Below are 12,500 nucleotides of genomic sequence, written 5' to 3'. Positions count from 1 at the left end.
CCTTGGTACCAGTCTGCCAGTAAGTGCTTGTGACACAGGAATCAGGTGAAAATCTAACACGCGTGTGTATATGGACTGGTAGAAACAGTGACAAAGCAAAACATCGCCAGAGAGACAGAGATAGACAGAGAGAGAAGGATGGAGCAGTTTTACAGAGCTATTTAAACAACGAGGATCCTGACTCAATATACCTAGCGACAGCCAACACACACACTCTTTATTTTGGGTCAGGCGGCAAGAGCACTGTCTTTGTTTGATTCTCCTGAGAATCACGCCATCACACGCAATATCACACACGTACAGAGAGAGAGAGAGAGAGAGAGAGAGAGAGAGAGAGAGAGAGAGAGAGAGAAAGGGAGTAATCTTGTTCTTCTCTCGTGATAGACTGACAATAGCTGAACTACTTCCAGCCAAATCTGAGGTAATCTACTTCCGAGGGTCGTGACCTTGGCAATACAGACCACAACTTCCTGTCAAACTCTGTCTGACCTGTGCAGTTTTTCTTTCATTCTTTGTGATGTGACATTCACCATCTGTTTAACATTCGGGAATTTTACTGTGTCATATTCTTCTTTTCCTTTGTTATTCCATTGAAAACCTGTTCACGGGGGCTATTTTTGTGTCCTGTCATTTATCAGCTGTATGGTACAGAGGCCAGGTACAGTTAGAATCGAATGGGGAGAAAAACACAGCTCAAGTGGCCCCGCGATAGGCACATTTGGATAAAACATCAAGCGGTCTTGTGCCCCCAAACAAACAAACATCAACAGGGAGTATGAGACTGTTCCTGTGCCCCAAAGGTTCAGACTCAGAGCAAAGCTTTACGTCATATCTCTAGCACACAAATTTGTCCCCGGAGATGTCCGGTCTGACACACACACACACACACTCAACACACACGCACACACACGCACACACACCAGTCCATTTCAATGGCACTTTATTTAGCTCTCCTGTGTTTACATTCCATAGAGAACCCAGTCCTTTAGAGGAACTCACAGAGAGAGAGAGGGCTCCAAAAGAAGTGTACTGCACTGCACACGCACACGCACACGCACACACACACACACACACACACACACACACACACACACACACACGTCAATCTCCAAGAATCTTCCACAGGGTTATGTAAATGCTACGGTGGTAGCTGTCTAACAGTGACAAGCAGTGCAGGTTAACACACACTGGCATTCTGACACACTCACACTGAGGGTCGGAGGTGTGTGCCACTAATTGATGTGCTCCAGGACGTCTGAAAAATCAGGCCCCTTGTCTGTTCCCGCGACATTGGAATGACTGCTCCCTCTAGCCCTGAGGGAGTGTGTCTGCACACCTAATGCTTTCAGGACACACACACACACACACACACACTTACACATCACTCCCTGGTAATGCAGTTCAGCTACAGCTGAACTCAGTCCTTTAGTTGTGTATTTGACAAAGAGTCAGGCTTATCGAGTTGACTCCTCAGAACATAATGAGACAGTTTGCTGCAGAGACACAGTGAGTGTACAGTGTAATATGTCACAGGGGATTTCCAACAAAGCACCTTCATAAGAGAAAGAGTCACTGTCATTTCATGACACTGCAAAGTCAACAAAACCGACTCCGCGACATCTGACTCAGAAAACATGCAAACGTGTAACGACAACACGAAAAGGTAATCTCCTGAGATGCGTTCTGTGCCCTCTCATGGCGCTGAAACCCAAACACATGCGCAACAACAGATACGCACACTATCATACTTATGTCACTGAAAAGCGTAGTGTTAAACTAGAAAATTCAAATAGCAATCCGCCCCTTGACAGAAGATAGCAACTGTAAGCAAAAAGTATTTAGCCTATTGTGACATGACACTGAAGCCTAAAATAAGATATTTAATACGTTCAAGTGAGGAGTAATCATTGATGGCAGAAACTGCAGCCACTTCCTGTCCAACAGAGAGGAGATCCAAACCACAAGGCCTCTATGAGTGTGACTTCATCAACTGAAGATTAATGAAGATTAATTACGGAGGAGGGCAGATGAAGGAATAGATGAGGGTGTGAAGGAAAGAAAAGAGTCAGTGATGGCGGTAAGAAAGGGTGGAGAATATATGATGGGAAACACTATTCCAAGGAAGTCTGCAGACTGCAATTCAGTGGAAAAGATATAAAACTCTCCCTGTGAACAGACAGTTCACTCAACAGTCAAAACAGGGCACCTCTTCTAGCATTCAGAACAATTAGACAAGAAAAACAGCATGTCTTATACGTCCACACAAACAGTGCAGAAACAATCTATGTATGGGTTAGTGGGAGAGAGAGAGAGAGAGAGAGAGAGAGGAGGGTAAAAGACAGTGTGATCTCTATTCATTTGCATAACAGTCAGAAGAGACTGGGAGAGAAACAGAGACTGGCAGATAAACAGAGAAGAAAGAAGAGACAGAGATTGAGAAAGAGCAAAAGAGAAGGAGAAACAGAGGAACAGTTGTGCCGCGACCTCTAAGGTGCATGAGCTGAGTGATGACCACCTAATCAATACAGTCGTGTTTCCACGACAACCCTGATTTCCTGTGCTGTGTCCCCGGACATGGCGATTTTTCTTGATGCCTTTCCTGAGTGAGTGTGTGTGTGTGTGTGTGTGTGTGTTTGTTTATGTGTCTGTGTGTATGGTGGTTGTCTGCACATGGATGTTGACTGGGTAGACTACATGGTTTAGAAGAAGAAGGTTGATATTCTATCCATGTGAATAGAGATGCATAAACACACACACACACACACACACACACACACACACACACACAAATCTAAATTGAAGCACTGCGATGTCAAGCATAAACCACAGAGGAATGGTCAAACCAAATTGAAACTTGAAGTAAATGGATTTTTCTTTGGGTTTAATGATTCTTTCCAAGAGGAGCAGAAGACAGAAGATCTGAATCTTTTCTTTTCCAGCTTCTGCTGAGTACTATCACAATGATGTCTTTAGATCTCTTTAAAGCTGATCCGTTTTACACTCTCTCTCTCTCTCTCTCTCTCTCTCTCTCTCACTCTTTAAGGGATATACATGAAGATGAGCAACTGACAGTTTAGCTTGTAGGTTTTTACATGAGCATGGAACTCATTAATCGAGTCTGAGAACGACAGACAAAGAGATGATTAAAAAGCTCAATATTCTCTCTCTCTCTCTTTCTTTTCTACCTTTCCCCATTACTGAGACACCCTTGGGAGAATCACAAAGGACACGTGAAATCCATGTTAACTGCATACAAACATAAACATACTCTATCATACTCTTGACTGACACAAATACTTCACATTTGTCCTCATTTCATTCATGGCAACATCCCACAGCTCTCATAAAGAGGGAAAAGAGTGAGAGAAAGAATGAAAGAACAAGAAACTGAGGTGGGGAACACAGACAGTCCTCAGCATGAGGAAACTGGACTTATAAATACATCTCTCCTACTTCTTTTTTTTTTTTTCCCCTGTGCAGGAAATGGATCCTGAAGTACAAAACCTACGCTCCTACACCCTCTCACATCCAGAGACAAAGAAACACTGACACAAATAAAGATACACACGCACGCGCGCGTACATATGCACACATAAACACACGAACACACACACACATACACACACACACACACACACACACACACAGACACACAGAGCTAGGCCTTAAGCCTTCTTTTCTTGGGTCAAGGGGTTGTGCTGACTATCCAATGTGGAGGTATTTCAGTCAGAAAATGGAGCGATAGAGCTCCTCTAATCACCCTGCTATTTAAGTGCAGATAAAAAAAAACAAAACTGGCTTTATATAAGGCTGATGAATGCAATATGAGAGGAGAAAATGCTTTACACAACTGCCAACTCCACTACAGATGTCAACCACTTCATGTAATATTACAGAAGTACAGATGAAGATTACATTATGCTTTAATATGTTTATTACTGTGTTATTCATAAAGGAGATAAGTGGAGTGTAGTAAACATGTCTAAAGGAAAGGTAAAGCTTTAGATGGTACTGGAGATCAGGAACAGGGTTTCCTGTTCCTAATCTCGGTGAATGGACCATGTGGCTCTTAAACATTTGGAGCAGGTCTGATTGAATCAGCATGATTGGAGCCATTATCCTGATTTCCTGTTCAAACCATGTGACAGTGGGGAGCAAGGCTTCTGATGTGAACAAGTTTACTATCTCGCCTCACACTCAGCGTACTGCACGGGGTTTGTGTATGGAGGAGAGAGAATCTCATATGCTTCAGTTCACTATTGACTTTTTCACTTTAACACAGGATGTCAGTGCTTTGTATTTGTGTTTGTGTGCGGACGTGAGTGTGCGTGCGTATGACTGCACTTTGTTTGTGTATGTATCTTTGTGTGTGTGTGTGTGTGTGTGTGTGTGTGTGTGTGTGTGTGTGTGTGTGTGTGCATGCGCACGCGCGCGTGCAGATGTTATGAGTATTTGGGGGAAGGGGCAGACATGCATCAAGAGATCAGCCATAACAATAGAGATTAACAATGTGACAATCATCATGTGGATGGACAATTTCTCTCCCTCTCTCCTTTACTTCAGGTGGTCCGCATGTGTGTGTTTGTGTGTGTGTGTGTGTGTGTGTGTGGAGGGGGGGCTAAAAGCTGTTCGCTGGGCCACAGATCATCCTCTACACGCAGGCTGTAGCAAAGCATCAATCACTGACTCCAGTGCGCACTAAATCCAGAAGGTCTGTGCTCGCTAATCCAGCACTCCTGCAGAGAGCCGCTCGGCAAACAGCAAATCAAACACAGTATTTCTGTATTAACAACCAGCTTCAGCAACAGATCACCATCACAAGCGGAGTTACTGAGGGTTAATCTGAGCAATGGTGGGTCATCCCAGCCACTGACTCCATGTAAGAACTGCATCTGTTCATGTATATGTGTACAGTGGGTAACTGCATAACACTGTCGGTTTGTCACACTGAATCTGTCTCTAAATGCGACAGCAGAAAATGTTCACATCATAAGCAAATAGGCCTATAAAAGGCAAATATTACTGAGTCACATTTCAAAATGTCCTGCTGTTAGGCATAAGAAAACACTGGCCACACTATTGGTTTGAAAGCCTTCAAATGACACACAAATCAGCTGATGCCATAACGAGGTATAACAGTTTGCCTCAAGGAAATGAGTCAAAGTCAATAGTCAAACTGATCATGAAACATCAGATGAGAAGAGCTTAACATCAACTGAACAGAGTCGCCACTGAAGGGCTCTGTTCTGTGGGTGGAAAATAAAGCAGATATGAGAGTCTGCCACCTAATAAAGACTGATTAATAATAATAATAATAAAAAAAAACACCACGAGATGCCGCGTCACTGGATGAAAAGACAGCAGAGACGAGAAGAGAATGAAAGATGGAGGGCAGCATTCCTTGGGTTTCAGAGCTGCGTCCATAAATGTCTAGCCATCCACAGCGTCTGAGGGGCTAAAGAGATTCCCTCTGATTTAATAGATTTATTAGGCAGTGATTAGATTAGGAGAGAGAGAGAGAGAGTGTAGCTCTAAATGATACATGAAGAAGAGGACAGACAGGCTGGTCTAGCCATGTGAATTAAAGGCTAAGTACAGTCTGGTCTCAGTGCTTAGCTCAATGCCAGACTTTCTCCGGCTCAAAAGAGATTTCAATTTGGTAAACGACAAGCCTAATCACCATCATTATCAAAGCAGACCCGAGTTGTTAAGACCAAAATAATTCAATTCTGGACGGCGCGATTGTTTCCATTCATAATATTTTTACGTGAATTTAACCATACTACTTTGCGTCTCTGGGCTGTGAGTGTGTGAATGTTGTATGTTCAGGGGAAAACAAGTAAATGTGCAGTTGAAGATGCAAAAGGAAACAGTACATTTATTCTGTTTAACCTGCACAAACCAAATTTTCTGTCATTTATTAATGATCTTTCATTTTCCCTTTCCCTTTATTCATCCCATTTACTTAAGGACAAAATGCAGTATGGTTTATACCTAAGACTACATATGAGTTTGTGTGTGTGTGTGTGTGTGTGGTTCACACTCAGGTCAGAATTCAGGTGGAGGTCAGGAATGCGTGCACAAACCAGATCTCTCACATACACACACACACACACACACACACACACACACACACAAACACACGCTGACCATGTGAGACTCACACGGTTATCTCATGGGAGCATCCACCCCTCCTTTTCCTTTTCCTCCTCCAGTCAACTGTCGTCTTCTTTTCTTCTACTCTCACGCTCTTTCTTCTCCCAACCTATCTCTACCATTTCTCTCCATCCTTTCAAGTGTTCGGTTTTTATTTTCTTTCTTTGCATCTCTATGTCTTATACGGCACCCTCTCTCCCTCACACAACGAGAACCCTATCTGCAGGAAGTCAGCTTAGCTTCCCTATCAGATCAGAGGGTTAAAAAAGAACCTATCTCTACAGGAAGGGACACTCCTGACTCCGCCAGCATTTTAAGGCCAGCGTCGCAGGCTAAGGAATTATGGTATTAAAGTTCAACCACATTATTTACCCGTTTGTGCATCTGGAGGCATGGCAACGTGTCTATTTGGTAAAACACGGATGACTGATATAAACTGCTTACAACCCAAAAAACTGGTTCGTGAACTCAGTGTGGGTTATAAAATACTTTGCTTGATGTTACGCTGTGAAGAATCGTAAATTAGGTTGTGGTAATCAAAAAGACCATATGATTTGTACCGCGGATTCCTGGGTAAACGGTTTTTCTGCTTACAAAAGAGGTCAATCGTTCAGTGATTACTGATCATCCTCGCTCATACAAAAGACAAAGACTCAGCCTATTAACAACCTCATGGAGGAGGCCAACGGGACGGCTGCGTGAGCTGGCAGTTTGAGGCAGACAAGCGGATGCCAGGCAGGGACATGTGAAGCGCTGGCAGGGGCACAGTCAGTGGCAGCCATGCACAGAGCCAGGCTCTCTGTGCCTATGAATGAGCTTTATTTAGTGACTTTGGGCAGGCGGGCCACTGTCTGTGAATGAGTGCAGTCAGTGAACACAACACAAAGGCCAATGGTGGGCCGCTGGGAGTTGTTGACATGCACGGAGCGTCGCTGTCGGTGTCTCAGTCTTCCATTCAGTGTGTGTGTGTGTGTGTGTGTGTGTGTGTGTGTGTGTGTGAACAGCACATGATTGAAATCAATGAGGACAAAATTGAAGGGAACATTTAGAGAGTGAACGTAGATGCGCTTTTTAAGGGTTTGTGACAAGGTGTGTGTGTGTGAGTGTGTGTTTGTGTGTGTGTGTGTGTGTGGGCACGCATGTGTGTGCTTGGGTATTTGAAAAACAAACAATAGTTTGTTTGCTTAACTGATTGAAGAATTAAATAATTGAAAATGTTTTCCTTGTTTACGCATCAAGACTCATTTTAGAAGAGATTAAGTAGCTAATCTTAATAGAGCACCCATATAAATGGATTACAAAAAATATTAGAATCCTGCAGAATACAAAGCCTGACAGTTTTATGTCCTTGTGCTACTATTACAAACGCCAAAAATTTACAGAGTATATCTGTTTTAGAATATTAATTTAGTTTAAAGACTTGAACCTTTCAATCTACTCAGCCTCCTCAAAACTCTGAGACTGGAGGAACTTTTTCATACTTCTTAGAACTGGCGCAGGAAGTACCCCCTTTTTCGTGTGTCCACACTACAGGAACTCAGTACGATCATTGTTCTTAGAATGCTGTTTTGAGGGACTTGGTTAACTTCTACTTCAGGGTAGGTACTCTCCCAGCAGAACAGGAACCATAAGTCACATAAGTGTATGGTGATTGGTCCAGACGCAAGTACACGTTGATTGCAACCGCCATTTTGAAAAAAACATGTAAAAGCGGTGTAAACAACAGTTCACAGAGGTGACGTCGCTATACCAACCATCGGCCGGCTTATGTCACTTCAGCATTCCTCCTGGTGCTGTGAATGCAAACAGAAAAAAAAGCCCTTGAAGGTATGTAGTTCTCAGGGGAGCTCCCCAGTGGGTAGTTCCTCTCAAATGAGTCCCTAGAACTGTTTGGTCTGAGAGCCCCTTAAGTGAACTCCATCTTCAAAGCGTTTGTGCTCATGTTTCCTCTACTGTGATGTCGTATTGGTGTAGTGCTTTCAGTGGAAGGTAGTACACTGTACATCTGTGACTGAACCATCAAGACATAATCAGTCTGAATTTTCAGAACCAAAATCGTATTAGACGGCTTCATTCCACAGTGAAGAGAGGAGTTATTACTGAAGAAGCTGAGTCATAATCATTCTCTCAGCCTCTATTTTCATATGTAGTTCCCCACATATTGCACTGCAGGCTAAATTAGTCAGGAGGTGCTGATCATGATACACACTTCCTTGTTTTTTTTCTGGGGCAGGACCTCAGGGCAGTGTATCCTGGGTTGTAATCTCTCTTGCTCTTCCTGGTTTTGTTTGGAAAAGATGTGGGTCACTGAATTGGGTTGGACTGTGAACACTCCTCTAACATTCATATAGTAAAAGCAACTTCGTCCAAGGTTGTGAAAAAAAAAAGATATTTATACAGATGAGATGGTAAGATTTGAATAAATGTTTCTCTCTGTACACTGAGTCACCGCATGAATAAGCCTACTTTGCCATTTTGATATCGTAGTGGTAAACACTGAAGCATAGCCATTAATGTCAGACAGATCTGAAGAATTATCTTCACCCACATGAGTTTCTGTTTCCTGACAAAGTACCAAAATTACTGGTTTGACAAAAAAGCGACTGATAGATTGACGGATAAAAGTAATTTAAGATGAAGTTATCTTATACAAACAAACTTTTTTGTCTAATTAAATGTCCTCTCAAACAAGCCTGTTGTAAACTGTTCTGGCCAGTAAAGGAGTGAATGCAATATTAATTGAATTCACCACTTTATACGCGTGGAGGGCCATCGGTCGAGACAAAATCGGACTTGATTAATGTTCAACGCCTTCATTATCACGCGGCTACTTTCTGAGACCCTCCTTCAGCAGCAATGCCATTGGTTTTTAACGTTGCAATTAACACAGTCACCCTGTTATCTTTTACGTAATTAAGAAATCGGAGGGAGTAGAACAATGCCCCCCCTTCACACACACACACACACACACACACACACAGACACACACACTTCAACTTTAATGCAGCCCTCTTCTCTGCCCATGATTTCGTCTCTACGACATCCATTAGTCAAACTGTGAATCCATTTTGTTTTCAAACAAATGGAGAAATTCACAAACCCTCTTTTATGCTCTTTTAGTCTCTCTCTCTCTCTCTCTCTCTCTCTCTCCACTGGTTCCATTAGCCAAACTAGAGTTTTGTTTTAAAAAGACCTTTCTGTGATCTAAGTCATATCACCTAATGTGTCATACACTAGCACACTTCAGGATTATGAGGCACAAAACGCACATGCAATAATGTGATGGGTTTTCTTTGCAAATCGTAATTTATTTTAATTGCTTCATGAGCTCAAAAACTCGACTGTTAATCTGTACTTTCATAGAAGCTGCGTGGGCTGTTTTTCACATTTCGACACTGAAATGTGAGTTTTCAGTTTGATCTTATTGTGCTTGTATGAGTAGAGTTTGCATGGCTCTGACTATCGCTCTGGCTGCTTTTACCTATATTGGATGTTCCCACAGTCTCCATATGGTCCTAATATCTCTCCCCTTGGTAATCTTAGTACGACATATTGGACATGAGACACACCCTAATACAACACCAATTCCCAGAGCTCTGAGAAGCTTTAAAACACTCCACTCTTTCATGCACATTTCTCTTTCTCTGCCTCTTCCCTGCTACCACACCCTCTATCTGTCTTTTCCAACGACACGGTGTCTTTCTTACTTTTCTCCTTCCTCACTATCACCTCAGCATCTGACTCTCTTCTTTCTCTCTCTCTCTCTCTCTCTCTCTCTCTCTTCTTCTTCTTCTTCTCTCTTTCACTCTCAGTTATTTATGAGACATAGTGGAATTTCAGTGAGGCCACAGCACCTGTTCTGTTTGGACGCATCTGCCAGGTTCCAAGAGTGTTGGAGGAACGTGCAAAAACGTTGCCATGGTATTCAGGGAGGAAAGGAACGGTAAAAAAAACGTTTAGTGTGTGAACGTGTTCAGGGATTCTGAATGCTGTACATGAGCGCTCAAAGAAAACATTTTGGGATATAGTGAGATTAAGAATGTTAGGATAGCACTGAGAAAACGTTGGTTGCTATGAGATTTGCTGCTACCTGATGAACCACAGGGACCAAATGAGACAGGCCTATCCTCAACACAAACACACTATGATAAAACAACAGACAAAACCAAAACACAAGCAAACACTTACTAAGGAGAAACCATCTGGTTCAAACTATCATTAAGCGTTATCGTTTGTTATAACTGAACAAAATGTCAGCTTGAAAATCCAGATGAATGGCTAAAAAGAGAGCCCAGCTGACAAACACAAGCTTATTACCAACAGCTTTAAAGGAACAACTATTAACAATCATAATTCTGAACAATGTTTCGGTTAAGTTTGGTCATGATGTATTTGTTATGTTTGGTCTCAAGTTCAGTTCCTTTCCCCTGCCCCTGTGACGCGCTCCATGTAAACACCTCCACTCAGGTGAACAAGACAAGGCCACTGTTTATTTTTACTGCAAACACCTGAGTGTGCCCCCAGACATCAGGACAGGTGGACTTTAGTACCTCCGTGTATTTTGGCAGGCTAGATTTACTACATATCATTAGGCTCTGGCAAAAACACACACACACACACACACACACACACACACACACAGGTCAGCTGAAAACATGAACCATGTCTCTTGGTGAGCTAGCATTCATGAGTAATTATTTTGTCATAACTACTAACAGACTTCTCTGTTCCATTGCCTGTGAAGATATCAACCATGACACCTTAATGGGAAACTTATTCTATGTGGAGCTTAATCTGAGGTAGAATTGATCATGATCAGACTTAGTCAGCAAACACTTTAAAACCCACTTCCTGACAAACTCCCCCTCCCCCAGATAGGCATCTATTGCAACATTTCTTTGTCGTGTAAGAGTCAAGTTCAGTAAGCACCCCACCCCCGACATAAGTCCCCCTGTCAAAGTAAACCAGGCAAGGTCACTCTCTGTGTTAACTGCAAATACCTGTGAACAACCTCTGAGTCAGGACGAGACAAGGCAACTTTCACCTGTGTATGAGACAGGACAGACTGAGAGAGAGACAGAGATAGAGAGAGAGAGCGAGAAAGAGAGAGAGAGAGAGAGAGAGCAGGCTCTTTGTAGGCACCTGAAGTAGGTTACGTAAAGAAATTACACGTTTAATACCTCCTCATTCTAAGTCAGTCAAATGCACATTTACTCACCTAATTACTACTCACAGAGATGTGAAATTCTTTACTTGGTGTTTAGCATCTAGATAAATGACTTCTGTGGTATCCTGCAGGACTGAGAGTAACATATGGGGTGCTATGTCACCAGGAACAAACAGTTTACAAAATGCTTCACAAACACATCCATCATGAGAAAGACAGGAACACACGCTTCCCCCTAAGGAGTTCACCACTGTGCTAAACCAAAGGGGAATATTAACAGATGTGGTAGAGAACAACAAGAGAAATATTCCTTCAGTGTTCTCTATTTCTCTCTCCTTCTCCGTCTCAATTTCTCAATCTGTCTCTCGAACTCGCACGCACATACAGTCTCTCCTTCTCTCACGCACACAAACACACACACACACACACACACAGAGACAGACAGGGACTGCAGAGGTCAAAGAGACAGGGAGAGATGAGGGATTATTAAAGCCATATCTTAACCGAATCTCTTTCTTCCTTACACACAGACACAAACACACACGCACACGCACACGCACACGCACACACACAAACACAAACACATACATATCTCCCACACAGAGTCCAAACACGGTACAGCACAAGGCACGCTGTTACTCTCCACACCTCTCCCTCCTACTCACAGTAATCATGACATTTCATCCATCACTTTGATACATCATCTCATCGCCACGACTCACAGCAGAGCCTTGTGCTGTTTAACACACAGTCTGCTTTTTCTTTTGTTTCTCTTTAAAGGAAAGAATGCAAGGACCATTTCTGGGCTGTCAGAGCATTTTAAGGATGGTCACTGTGTGATCTGATGCTAACCTCCTGAGCCGCTGGGACGGAATTAAACGTGATCAAAACCTGAATTTTGAATGCACGATTAAAAAAAAAAAAAAGAAGAAACAAACAAAACAAAACAAAAACAAAGCCAAGCAAAAGGCAAAGTCAAGAGCGGCCGAGTACATTTTAATCCTGGAGGGAGACGTTCGTTTGAAAAACTGGTTCAGTTACAAAAGAGCTAGAGGAGATTGTGAGGGATTTTTGGAGGGAGGAGAAAGACTTTCCTCGTGGCAGGCAGGTGAAGATAAGGAACAAAGGCCGTACTGATAAGTGTGAGCCAACGGCTCATCCTGGCACAAGCTCTCAC

The 12,500-nt window shown here is 42.8% G+C and overlaps 1 protein-coding gene across 2 annotated transcripts in view; it reads right to left on the bottom strand.

Annotated features, from left to right (window-relative positions):
- The window catches only part of zeb1b (zinc finger E-box binding homeobox 1b), a 49,946-nt gene that overhangs the window by 28,983 nt on the left and 8,463 nt on the right, over positions 1-12,500 (bottom strand). The window contains exon 2 of one of the 2 annotated variants that reach the window (XM_030774357.1): positions 9,899-9,910. The exons of the other annotated variant lie outside the window; for it this stretch is intronic. Within the exon in view, the coding sequence (XP_030630217.1) occupies positions 9,899-9,910 (12 nt within the window). The remainder of the gene's footprint in view (positions 1-9,898; positions 9,911-12,500) is intronic. 2 annotated transcript variants of the gene reach the window in all.

The sequence above is a fragment of the Chanos chanos genome, chromosome 5 (assembly GCF_902362185.1).
Source record: "Chanos chanos chromosome 5, fChaCha1.1, whole genome shotgun sequence".
Lineage (NCBI taxonomy): Eukaryota > Metazoa > Chordata > Actinopteri > Gonorynchiformes > Chanidae > Chanos > Chanos chanos.
The sequence above is the reverse complement of the archived record's forward strand: the minus strand, read 5'-3'. Positions and strand labels throughout refer to the sequence as shown.